The 14,155-nt window shown below is 41.5% G+C and overlaps 1 protein-coding gene across 1 annotated transcript; it reads left to right on the top strand.

Annotated features, from left to right (window-relative positions):
* Positions 1–1,180: 1,180 nt before the first annotated feature.
* On the top strand, positions 1,181–13,029 carry LOC8031851 (zwei Ig domain protein zig-8-like). Its single transcript, XM_042288832.1, is given in 4 exon segments — positions 1,181–1,385; positions 8,406–8,495; positions 8,498–8,710; positions 12,896–13,029. Coding segments are annotated over 4 exon segments (561 nt in total). The 5' UTR covers positions 1,181–1,261.
* Positions 13,030–14,155: the final 1,126 nt, after the last annotated feature.

Below are 14,155 nucleotides of genomic sequence, written 5' to 3'. Positions count from 1 at the left end.
CCAATAATAATGCCTCGCGACACCATTGCATTATTTGCATCAACATCATTCGAGCGGTTAATTGTTGCACGAATGCTGTGTTCACACTTGACTTTTGCCCGGTAGCAATTAATCCTCTAGCGAATATGCAAGTTCGCGGCTGCCTCGAATTGAGAAAAAATGCCGAACTGAGAATGCCCGATGCGCAGTCCGCACCAATCCACACGAAAATGCAGCCCATACTTCGTTTCAGCTGACATGCAGACGCGCTCGACGCTACGAGCTAATGATACCAACCAAGTTGCTTCACTAGGACATTCCTGTACATGATTGGGCCAGTGATGATTGAACTCGTATATAAACATAACTAACATCTTTATGGGGCGCTTTTTGACGCTGTCGAATGGACCCATTAGCTCGTAGCATCGGCTGCGTCTGAACTTTAGTTGAAACGAAGTTCAAGGCTCCCTTTTTAATTGTTTCTTTGAGTTACCGTTACACAGTGAAAACAAAAAAATGAAAGCTCCCTGTAACACCGAATCAGAGCGCAGCTCTTAAGGAGGAGGAGGGAAGAGTACTGAGGGGAGCATTATCCCGTCCTCTCTCCTCCTCCCCTCCTCATCCTGCCTGCTACTCCTCCCGCCGAGCGGCGTCGCCGTCACCGTCGGAGTAACCGTGGAATCAGGTTACACTCGTGACGTCACGGGGGTCCCGTGACGTCACCGGGGTCACGTGACCTCACGGGGTTCATATGACCTCACGGGGGTCACGTGACGCCACCGGGGTCGCGTGACGTCATTGGGGTAAGGCGACCTCACAGGGGTCGCGTGACGTCACCGAGGTCACGTGACCTCATGGGGGTTACGAGACATCACCGGGGTCACGCGACCTCACGGCGGTCGCGTGACGTCACCGGGATCACATGACCTCACGGGGGTCACGTGAACTCACGTTTACGCCAACGCTGGCGACGACGCCGACGCCAGCACCGCTCAAGCCGGAAACGGGCGCCTAAGAGCTGCGCTCTAAAACCGGATTCATGGGATGGGTTCTATGAAGGATTCATCAGGTGTCTCTATATAGTAAAGCAGAAAAATACGGGTATAAGTTTCTTAATAAACAATGATATAGGAAGGCCCAACAATCTAAAAAAAAATATTTTAAATAAGCTTATTTCAGACTTTTCATTCCTCAGGTGTCCTGGAACCGCCGACGTGACTTCCACGTCCTCACGGTGGGCCTGGCCACGTACACCGCGGACGAGCGTTTCCAGGCGGTACACATGGACCGCTCCGAGGACTGGATGCTCCAGATCAAGCGCACCCAGCCCACGGACGCCGGCGACTACGAGTGCGAGATCAACATCCGCCCGCTCATCTTCTACTTCGTGCGCCTCACCGTGCTCGGTGAGAACCCCGGGGGAGGTCGTAGCGGAGAGAATTTGAGAGGGAGGAGGGGACGGGAGTGCTTGATGATGTCAGAGCGCCCGGCTCGGATAGCAAGGACACTGAAGGGAGTAGGCACAAAGGCTAGCTCTATCTGGCCCACCGTATCTCTCTAAGCGGAGTGAGCAAAAGCATTGCCAGCTCCTCGCAGAGGTTTTAGCGTTCAAACGCACAAAGCAGAACCCAGGGTCTGGCGTTCGAGTGCCGAACGCCGAACCCCAGATCCTCGTCGAGAAGCAGACGACGCGCTGGGTCGCTCTGCTTGGAGGGGGACGAAGGCAGAAAGCACCGTGAGTCTTCTAACTGTCCTTCCAATCAAATGTCGGTGCTCTGACGACAACCGGCGTTCTTTTCTCCTTCTCTCATTCTGTTTCTTTGCATATTGGGATCCCTCAGCAAGAAAGACAGCTGAGTGTGCCACTGAAGCTACGTAGGCAATGGAGAATGAGAGACATCACTCTGTTCACACGCTCAACGGACTAAAACAGGGTGATTCCACGTCAATTCATGCAATGATGGTCCGGGTCATATTTTAGATATTTTTGTTAAAAATATATATGAAAGCTATGTTTTTGGGAGGAACATTCAGCTAGATATGAACGCCGTAACAATTTTTTTCGCTGAGATATAAAATAGAGAAGCTTAAGGCGTGGAAATTGAGAAGATTTCACAATGCTAATTTGCACAGTCGTCATTTCCTTTTCGAACCTTTCACGGCACTATCACTTTTTTAATAGGTTTTACAAAGGTTATACAACACATACATAAAAAATTAAAAATATCCATAAAATATTTCGATGCAAACAAAAATATCAAACATGCCACAAAAACGCGTTTTTGAGACATATTCACAATTGTTTTGCAAATAAACCATCTTTCATAATACTTCACAAAACATATCAAAATGCGCGTATTTAAATACTCTTTACGAATATATAAATATAATATGCCCACCCTTAAACATATTTTTGTTATCAACGCGGAAATTCGGCTGACTTCTCAAAATGTGGCAAGATTGGGCGTCGATATTTAAAAAACTACATCTTTTATTTTCTTCAAACTCCCCTTGGCACTTTGCAGTGACTTGAACTAACCTATGATGGCAAAAGATTGAGTAACATATGACCTCCAAGCGGGAAAAGCTACGACAAACCTTCACTCGGAGCGAGCCGACGTCTTCGTCATAGCGGCTTTGCCGCACAGCACCAAACGTTTTGAGCGTTAGTTATGGCATGTATTTTATATTATTAAAATTTTTTTTTCATAAGGGCTGAATATTAGTGACGCGAAAATGGACTTTGAGCTGGAATACCATTAATTAGCTTACAATTCACAGGAACAAAACGGCTCCACTGTGCGAATTCGCTAACTATGCATAGATAAGCTTAAAACTCTCAGTTACGCGAGTGGCCATATATACATCCGGCCTCTCGGCATATGATGACTTCCACAGATAAGAAGCCTGGATTCCTCTCACAGGTTTTATGGTGGTCCACTCTGCTTGCTTTACCGCACGAAACTCTCGAACCCGTTCCACAGACAGGTGAAACATGCAGACATTTGTTACTTTTTTACGTAGCACTTCCACAAAGTCTTTAGCGGTGGCAATCGTTGAGTTGAGCGAAGATCTCAACTTGGTGAGCGTTGGTTCTTTCACCTACTTCATCGCAAGCGCTTTCTCCGTGTCCAGTGGCTGAAAAGATCCATCTTGCCGAAGAGTGCGGCTTCCGAGACAATTCGTGGAATTGGAAGCGATTCTTGAAATGCGCCGCCGCTCCGTCTGATACAAAAATTATTTCAAAAAAGACTGGGAAATGAACATTAACATACTCTTTTATGGCCTATGTGGCTAGAAGAGCGTGAGCTGTGTCATGTTTCGTGTACCATCGGTGACAACGGCAAAGCTTTGCGTGCCTTGCGTGGACGTAACCACACTTGTGGCGAGAGACACTTGAGTTTTTTTTTCAATGAAAACTCCGCACTTCGGTTGGAAAGAGTACTGTCCATTTTTCCGCAAAATCGAAGTGGAACATCACTGCCTTGGGTGGTAAGGCGGTTCTTGTGTCATGTATCAGGCTTCGTTCAAGGTCAAGGATGTAAGAATGCCTCATATACTTTTCGCTCTCCTATTGCCGCAGGAAGGCAGAAGTGTCCATAACCTTTTTGACGAGTTCGCCAGCGTCCCATAATGCGAAACAGATCTCTTGGTCTTCGTCGAGATGAAGCGACTGCAGCGAGATGCACTGCGTTTTTGGGCACTTTTCGCAACGGCGCAGAAAGCAATCGTTCTGTGGAGCGCAGAAGAGGTAGATGCGCTTGATGTCGTCTTCAGTAAATGTCTTCTTTGGGGCATTTGTTATTGCCGTTAAAAGCAACTGAAAATTGACGCAATACATGCATGCGCACACCTCGTGCTCGGGACTTTTTTTTTTACCCATTTTGGTCGTAGGGAATAAAATTTGGAGATGCCTAGTTCGGGTTGGGGATTGGCCTTCCTAAACAGCTGGTAAGCTTCCTTAATAGAGCGGGTCATAAACCTTTTTACGACTTTGAACATGTCGTTGATCATGGCTTTGACGACGTCCTTTTTGTCGGGGCTTTGAACAGAGCATGCGAGGTCGTCGCGTGTGTAGTACTCAATTGCAACCCCCACGTCTTCGGCATTCGCCTTTTTCCCCATGTAGGGATGGGGGGTTGCCCAAACACCACCTTTGCGCTTCAGTTTTTATGTTTGATCAATCATGTAGGCAGTCGCACCCGACACCAGACGCAGTATTGTTTTCTTTAGGATGATTGGTGGCAGAAGCACGTACAATCGCTTGCGTTCCTGGTGGGAGCTACATGCCTTCAGCACTTCGCAAAAAGCGTCAAACCACTCTGCGCAGTGCTCACAACTGTCTTCGAGTTCGAGAGTTTCGTGCAGTGAAGCAAGCAAAGTGGACCACCGTAAAACCTGTCTAAGGAATCCAGGAAACTCATCTGTGAAAGTCATCATATGCCGAGAGGCCAGATGTATACATGGCCATTCGCGCAACTGAGAGTTTTAAGCTTATGAATGATGCATAGGTAGCGAATTTGCAGAGTGGGGCCGTTTTATGCCTGTGAATTGTAAGCTAATTAATGGCATTCCAGCTCAAAGCTCCCTTTCACGTCACTAATACTCACCGCGTATAAAAAAGAATTTTAATAATATAAAATGCATGCCATAACTAACGCCCAAACGTTTGGTGCTGTGCGGCAAAGCCGCTATGACGAAGACGTCGGCTCGCTCCGAGTGAAGGTTTGTCGTAGCTTTTCCCGCTTGGAGGTCATATGTTACTCAATCTTTTGCCATCACAGGTTAGTTCAAGTCACTGCAAAGTGCCAAGGGGAGTTTAAAGAAAATAAAAGATGGAGTTTTTTAAATATCGACGCCCAATCTTGCCACATTTTGAGAAATCAGCCGAATTTCCGCGTTGATAACAAAAATATGTTTAAGGGTGGGCATATTACCTTTATATATTCGTAAAGAATATTTAAATACGCGCATTTTTATATGTTTTGTGAAGTACTATGAAAGATGGTTTATTTGCAAAACAAATTATGAATATGTCTCTAAAACGCGTTTTTGTGCCATGTTTGATATTTTTGTTTGCATTGAAATATTTTATGGATATTTTTAATTTTTTATGTATGTGTTGTATAACCTTTGTAAAACCTATTAAAAAAGTTATGGTGCCGTGAAAGGTTCGATAAGGAAATAACGACTGTGCAAAGTAGCATTGTGAAATCTTCTCAATTTCCACGCCTCAAGCTTCTCTATTTTATTTCTCAGCGAAAAAAATTGTTACGGCGTTCATATCTAGCTGAATGTTCCTCCCAAGAACATGGCTTTCACATATATTTTTAACAAAAATATCTAAATTATGACCCGGACCATCATTGCATGAACTGACGTGGAATCACCCAACAGCATTGATGCTTAATCTTTTATGTGCCAGTGTAGCCGCCCAGCTAAGAATGCGGTGGCATCTTGCCTGAATGGAAAACATCAAAGCGCACTGAATTTAACATTTATTATTAGGTTACGTATTAAAAGTGACGCTTAGATCTTCTGTTTTGTTTTCCAAAGGTATTTTAATTTTCGAACAAGTAAATTTTTTTTTTCTGAGCTTGAGTACTTATGCTGTGAACTGTCAAAGAAATGTGCTCAGATCGATGTTAATTTTTAAGTAAATACCAAATTAGAAAACCAAATATTATCCGCACAAATTTCGTCTATTAAAGAATTGCTTCTATCAAAGTTACATTCTTACAACTCCCTAAACTTGGTGCAGTGTAGTTACCAAAACACGTAAATAAAAATATACCTTCATTTCAATCCTCAGATGGAACAATATTCACAACAAATAAATATACTTAAATACGATATTACCGTTTATATAAAAACGCTGCACACAGTCTTGCGATGTCGGGACGCAAATAATAAATGGGCATATATATATTTATAGACGCACGCAGTAAAGACGACTCCTTTCCTTTTATGTATTTTGTTCAGCTTAGGTCGGGACAATATTGTTGCAGATGCGTAGGTTGTCTTCCGATCCCCTGACCTTGAACTTCAACTGCCATTTCGGGAAACCCGGTCGCATATTTGCAGGTTCTACACGACAGTACACGAGGTTTCTTCGAAGTTTTCATGTTTTGACCCAGTTTCGAAGAGGAGATGCCTCAAAAATCCATATCTTTCTTCTTTGGTGGCCTAGCACCGGGATGTCTTTATTTTGTGCTTTACGTAGCTCATACCCAGTAAACAAATATCGGCGTATTTATTAAACAAGAACAAAAAAAAAAAAGTTAGCGGACGTGTTTTATGAAATAGCAACAACAACAACAACAAAAAAGATATATTTGCCAGATAAACAATGTTTTTGGAAAAGCCTCGCGAGACATGACATTGTGCATCGTGGCTCCGAACAGCTTCATAAGATGGCGCGATCGAACTCCCAATATAAATATTTAGATACATATAAAGAAGTTTATTATCATCATTCTTTCTCTACAATAGTACGAAGGAGAAGGTAAGCTACTTGACCGTTTTCTTGCATTTTAGCGATGGCCCGATTCCTATTTTGTACCTCCACGCGCACTGAAATTCCGGCACGTTAAAGTGTTAGACTGTCTTCTTGTTCAAACATTTTTTTTTTATGGTAGCAACAAGGAATGAACAGGGTTTGACTTATTATAAGCATTGCTCAAATATTTTCTTCGACCATTTCATCATTTCATAAGAAAAAAAAAAAGGGGCGGTTCTATCCAGGCGCTTCTATCGATTTAAGTATTTAGGAAGCATTTTAGTCCCGACCAAAGTTGGTCGGGACAAAAGTGGTAGGGATTTTTTAAGAAAAAAAGAAATATACTTTAGTCTTTTTGTGAAGATACATTTTGGGCGTGTGAAGGATGAGAGTTTATAATTATACTTTTCTGCAGTCGTTCTCCTCTTTCTTCTCGGCACTGTCGTACGGCAAAGATATGAATTCCTTCGCATTAACTCCTTCGTAATTCGTCTATATTTTTATTTTCAGAATTTTCTGTGCAGACTAATAAGTATTCTTTGAATATCTAGTTTTGTAATTTTGGTCGTTTTTGTCTGGCAAAATAAAAAAAGGGAGATAAGACTCGTCTCGCAGAACCGGCTTTTGAAAGATCGAAACGCTGAAAGACGAAGAAGGGGCTTGATTTCGCTGAAACACGGAAGAATGTCTTGACTGAAGGAGATCTTATTGGGGAATTTTGTTTCCGGCTACCCATGGGACCCAGAAAGATCTTTTGTGCGTCCTAGTTTCCTTTTCTTTGCCGATAAAAGCAGTGTTGTGAGGAATAGATTTACAAAAAAAATGTGTTCTTCACATCTACAAACTTTAAGGGTTACAAGTTCTATAGGTTCGCAATAATCGCATAACCTTTATTTTAAAAAAGTTCAAAATATTTCTAATTGCGTCTTGCATGCATTCAGTCTTAAAGTTTCGTGGGCAAATATATTTGTAACCAGGATAAAGTAAATTAAGCCTTAATTGATATATTACGCACATCAGAAAAACGTAAGTGACAAGCATTGCCATAGCATAGCACTTGCAATTAAAAAACAAGAAAACAACAACAAAATAATCGAAAATTCAGTTAATTTTTTGAAGAGAGTTGTATTTCCAATATAAAGTAAAATCAGACCTAAATACTTATAACTTAACCGAGTGATTTAGAACGGCAAATATTAAAGGGACCAAAGTATGATTTAATATACGTTGGTTTATGAATAACCCAGGTGCGGTCACACCCGGGGTTTACCCGTAATTTAAAAAAAAATCGCAGATACATTTGGAATAATCCGGGCACCCGCCAAAAGAAAAACATAATGCAAGTGTTATATGTGCAAATGAGAAAAAGTCGAGCTTTACGAAATGCTATGTTTGTACAAACAGCTCAGTATACAGAAGCCCATTCCAAAGCCAAGTTTAGCGTAGGATAGCCAAGATTTAAGGGAGGGGGCAACTTGAGTGATGGTGAACGCTTGCAATCTAGTGGCGTACGCTTTCTGGGGAGATTGGGTGCACATGCAGGCGTGTTCGGAGGCGAGGCGGATAGCGGCAATGAAGGGACGGAGCAAGGCGGAGACGTTCGCAGACGACTGACGCTTTAGACTGACCGTCGCAGCTTGTATCGCAAACTCCGCCAACGAACCGCGTGACTCCAACCGAGCAACTGGAAACTCTTAAATCTAAACGCACCATAGTTCCCATGCAGTCATGCGGTGCGTCTCGCAGCACTCGACCCAATAATCGAGAAGGCGTAGAGCAATGTATATCCGAGATCCACGCAAAGAAACGCACGCTCCAGTTTGCCATATGCACGCGATCATTCCCTCCAGCGTGAACGCACTTTGACGTTCCCTCTGAATGACGACGGCACAAGTGACGACGCGTGAATTTCTCTCCCGCACCGCAGTGCCCCGGGCCCTGATCCTGGAGTCCCCCGAGCTGTTCGTCAACAGCGGGTCCTCGATCAGCGTGAGCTGCGCCGTCGAACACAGCCCGGAGCTCCGGTGTTCGTGTTCTGGTACCACAACGACCGCATGATTAACTACGACGCGGCAGAGGGTGGACCCGGGCACATCTTGGGCGGCAAGCGAGGCCAGGACGCCCAGGTCAGTAGCCTCTTCATCCGCAACGCAAGACCGGAGGACTCGGGCAACTACACGTGCGGCCCCTCGAACGCGTACTCAACCAAGGTCGTCGTGCACGTTCTGAACGGTAAACTTTTTCTTATCTTTTTTTTTTTTTTTTCTTTTACGGTGATAGTTTTTTTTTGTGTTGTTTTTGCAGAAACTCTTGCGTATGCTTCGTGTAGTTAAGTGAAACCCTCTAAATTCAGCGGAAAAAGTTCTTTGCTAAATTTAGGGGCGGGAGGAAGATCACCGAGTCGTGATATTGAGACGTCATTTCATATTACGTCGCAATATTTCTGTAATATTTAGCGATAAATATGTTCTATAGTTAACGGGACAATATTTCCGCCCAGTTTTGCGAAGAATCACAGTGCCGCCACATCGTGACGTCACAGGGGCAAAATTTCCTCGCTAAATATAGCGTATAAATTGTTGCTGGTACTCGTAAGAATATCCGGGAAAAGATTTTCAGCTACATGTTGCGAGAAATGTTTTTTTCCAGATTTTGTGGGATTTAGTGTCTCATGACGTCATGGTGCCATGTGACGCAACAGTGCAGCATAAACATAATCTGCTGAATTTAGCGTGATGGAAGCCCGCTAAATTTTACCATGGCAGTGTAAATGGGCGCAACACTGAGCAGAGTTTCGGGTTTTGCCGCAGTTCATATGAAAGAATCAGCAAGGAACCGGGATTTTGTTGTCATCCTTTGCGACAAGAGCTTGTAAGTAGAGCGTGTGGGAGCTTCGGAATAGTTGCTGATGTCTCGCTAAGATAATTGGCTTCATCTGGGAACTTAAGAACATTTCGGCTGTGCTTTACTAAGACAAGCAGAAGGCTTCCTTCAAGGTTTCCTTCCGTAGGTCGGCTAAAAATACCTCCCTATTTCGGCTGGATTTTTTTGACTGGTGAGAATGGTGTCGCAAAGACAAGTAATATGGCAGATGGGCACCAAAGCATAGACTCGCACACTGAAACTCGAATCTGGTAAATAACATGAGCAAGTAAAACAGTTAACAGCAACAGTTACGTACTGAGTAGGGCTTGTATTTAACATTGCCAATTGCGCAATCCTTCTTTTAAAAAAAAGTATATCCACCATCGTATAAATATATGTCAGCTCAGTTTAAGGCAAGTAGGAATTTGTTTAATATTTGAAATATTTCATTTAAGAGCTACTATTTTATTACTTTTTTTTCTGATAATTCGAACGCTTTGTTGTCCCCGTTGCTTGAGTGAAGTTGGATGTTTGCTCTGTATTAAGTTACTTTAAAATACATTTCAGCATTTAGTGGTGCAATTTTAATTAGCAATAATTCGTAATTTCAAAACCAGAGGACTATGTCAGCAGTTGTCAGGCCATTAACACCAAGCCCTCACAACCGTTAAGAATAATCAGAAATCGGCTCCTTTTGCTGATAGTCACTTGAACTGAAAACCCCCTTGTCATGTTTCAGCTTTCAGTGGATTAAAAAAAAATGCTCTCAGCCTACTTAGTTCCCTAAAAGGAAAGATGCAACTACAATTACGAACAAACGCAAGGGCTGGAACTGTATTTATATTAAATCATATTACATTTATTTCCACAACTTGTTTCAAGGTTGATTAGAACCTCTTCACTGTTGCATGTTTTCTGATTTTTTTAATGCAACAATCTGGTTTTGATTGGATAGAATGAAAGCAATGAGTTCGACCCAATGTGGGAATTTTGTTTATAAATCTATATAAATGGCATAAACTATAACGTTTTTATTCCGCAGTATTTTACATTCTTGAATCATTGGTGGTTGTGTTTCTTGTTTCATGTCATCTATAGTTTGGTTGCTCCCTTGTATCTCCAAAGTCTCTCTCTTTTTTTTTTTCAAGGATATTGCTTGAATTTTTTGTCTTTAATTGTACCTGTTGTTTTAATTTTTTTACATGTATTGCTTACTTTTTATTTTAAACTTTAACTTTTCCCACAGATGTCACGCTTTTCCCTCTATCGCTGATTCTTCTTCGAGTATGAGCACATACATGCACGTTATCCATCTCTAGTTCTCGCATGAGACAGTATTTCGACTCTCAAAATATCTGCCTTCCCCCTCCCCCTCCCCCCCAAGTTTATTTTAATTATATATAGTTATATACATTTTTTCTACGGTGACTCTTTTTACATTTTTTGTTTCACCCACACACGCTTATACACACACGCGGCAATAAGATATATCGGTACTCCAATATTTTTTAGGTCTTCTTCAAACGTCTAAACGTTATCGAAAATTCACTGGCTCGCATGTATTGCGTTCGCTATTTGTATATTTGGTTGATTTATGATAGATTTTTTTCCCTTTTACTATTTTTCCCGTTCCAATTGTTAGTTCTCTTCTCATTTCGCTTCATGAATGATTGCGCGAAAGCAGTTTTGTTACAGACTGTCTTTGTTGTTTGAGTTCTCTCTTCCTTTGAGTTTATTTAATTTTAACAATTTGTTTGACAAAACCTGCGTAGTTATTTTTATGATATTTTTTTTCCGTTGATAACAAACTCCAGTAGCGTGATGCTCGTTATAAATTATAATTCCTAATCGCAGTGAAATTTTACCGACGTATAGGGCAAAAGAAGATGAGAACATCCTTTCAGATGTACTCTGAGCACTGCATAGTTCCGCAATTTGTTCTTTTACGAATTCGGAACATTCCTAGAGTAAGTAATTTGCGCCGTCATGGTGCACTAATTATAGAAGAATAACTTAACATATAATTGGAAAAAAACAATAAAAATAGTATGAAGGTCAACGTAAACGACAGCCACAAATCCAGAGAGGCGACATGCGCAGGGTTTCGGTACAGTGGCTGTAGTTTCGGTTTCGTCTTTCTTTTCGCTCAGGATGACTTTAAAGTGAGCGACTCGACTGTGGCTCGAGCGAGAGATGGAAAAAAAAAAAAGAAAAGGAAAGGGGGACGCGCGAGGGCCGTGAAGAACGTCGGTCGGGCAACAATTCGATCTCTACTGTAAATAGACGTTTCTTTTATATTTCTCTACTTGCTGGAGTCCTATCAGTCATTTTTAGGACCACCAACATCCGCAGACCATCGTCGTTTCCAGTCATCGGGTCCCTGTCGCAATCGTAAGAAAAGAACGAACCTTCACTAATAGTTTCTTCATTGTTGAGTTTTTCATATAAATGCAGATATTTGCAAAGGAGCACATCTTTGTTGAAACCGTGGCTTTGCTTTGTTATTCTACTCGGAATACAAATTACAAGAACATATGATCGGTGTTCTTGCGCATGGCAGATACACATTTTTAATGTCTTTTTTAAAATACCTTCCTCCTCTTGTTCTAAAATTGTATTTAATATAATTGCAGGAAGAACAACTACGGAGGCGAGGTGGTACAGAATCGCCAGAGTTTAATCCTTACGTTTTCAGATATGTTTGCTATATTTATCTTGATGCCAGGCATCGGACCGCGATATTTTAGGGAAACAGTGAACTCCTTCCCCTGAAGAAAGGTTTATCTAGTGTCTGGATAGGATATATCTATTGAAAATAAACCTTTGCAAAAAAAAAAAATAAAAAAAATAAAAAAAGCTAAACTTTAGGGCAGTATTACGTCTAGAGGCGAACGTTGACTTACGAGACATTCCGAAGCAAACTTCCAAGTCGAGAGTAGACCCGATTATAGAAGCATGTTCCTATAATCGTTAAGCTTTCTTTTTTGTTTGCTCAAATGTATTGTAATAAGCTCAAGTTTACCAGTGGCAAAAAAATAACGTAAAAAAAAATTGCGAAAAATTACAATAAAGTCCTTTAAATATTATATATATATATATATATATATATATATATATATATATATATATATATATATATATATATATATATATATATATATATATATATATATATATATATATATATATATGAACGAATATGTGCAGATGAATGAACCGTACTTAATCCAATGAATTAAAGAATCCAAGTTTTCAGGAACCCGCCGAAAGCCAAAAATTGGCGGAGCCAGAACCCGCCGAAAGCCAATTTTTGGCTTTCGGCGGGTTCCTGAAAACTTGGATTCTTTAATTCATTGGATTAAGTACGGTTCATTCATCTGCACATATTCGTTCATATCCTCCTCGGAGACCACGTACGATGACGTGAAGTGCCCGTGTTGTATGTATATATATATATATATATATATATATATATATATATATATATATATATATATATATATTTGAGCATCTTGGTCGCTTTTTCATTTTTGTGTTTCTGACCTTCCGTAGGCGAGACGCGTGCCGCCATGCAGCACAACCTGTCCCCGCCTGGGCCGCTGCTGCGGGTGACGCTGGAAGCGAGCCTGGTGCTCTGCGCCGTCCTGACGACGCTAGGCGCCGCCTCTCAACTCACCTCTTCTTGAACGCCAGGGGGCACTCTCCGCGTCTTCCGTCCAGAGCCTGGTTCCGTCCACACTAACAACAAGCGAGTGATGCCTCCGGTTGTGTCGCAAAAGTGGCGATATTCGGGCAGTGTAGCCATTTGTTCCGCGAAATCAGTTCAGGCTTCCACAATACTCAACCAATGTTCTACGAATAAATAGGACTCCTTACTATTCTCTATATTTAGTGGAAAACAAAACCCGAAATCGTCTATGATTTTACACCAATTTAATTTCTTCTTAGTTTTCTTTTTTTATAAAGGGAACCTCGCTAGGCGTATAGTAATAGAGAAATTGAATTTCCTCGCTGGATTTGGCGCGAAGAACTCAAAGTGTATTCACAACCGGAGAAAACAACGATCCGCATTCCTTGCTAAGTTTAGCGGAAGGTAAGACCGCTAAATCCGCCAATTTACTTCTGCGTTCAAGTTAAGCGGGGAAATTTGAATTGATATCCATTTTCACACGATTCAATTACCTCTTTTATTTTAACAAACAAACCTGAATTGGTGTGCAATTACGCTCCAGTTTGAATTACTCGCTGTATTTAGCGGGAAAACGCTTGTCGCCCACGTAGTGGTACGCGAGTCCACTAAATTTAGGTGAATTTAGTGTGACTGACCAGCTCGAGGAAGCTAACGAATCACCACTCTGGGCAACTCAGAATACGTTGGGAAGTCTGTGTATCGCGAGTTTAATGGTAGTGCTGAGATGCATTTACTTTTCTTTTCTTTAATATACAACACAAAATAATAATAACAAATATGTCTGCGCGTTCAAATTATGTTGACGTTACATCAGATAACTCAATGAGCAACATTGTATTCAAAGTGTTCTAGTGCACCGGCATAAAGCTCCAAATATTGCAAAGCAGCCTTTTTTTTCCTAGTTTTTCAAAAATAATCAACGCAAAACGACCTGGGTTAGTGTTTTCCAAACCAATATAACTATATTATATCACATCATTGACCAAAAATGGCGCAATCGAAAGGCCAGATTAAATTTCAGATGGGAATAACTGCTCCAACGTAAATAAGAGGTATATTTTGAACAAAAACTACGGTTTTATTTAATATGTGCTAACTTTCTCTTCCAAGAAGAGTTGAAC

Source organism: Ixodes scapularis, unplaced genomic scaffold (assembly GCF_016920785.2).
Source record: "Ixodes scapularis isolate PalLabHiFi unplaced genomic scaffold, ASM1692078v2 PGA_scaffold11__112_contigs__length_91849675, whole genome shotgun sequence".
Taxonomy (NCBI): Eukaryota; Metazoa; Arthropoda; class Arachnida; order Ixodida; family Ixodidae; genus Ixodes; species Ixodes scapularis.
The sequence above is the reverse complement of the archived record's forward strand: the minus strand, read 5'-3'. Positions and strand labels throughout refer to the sequence as shown.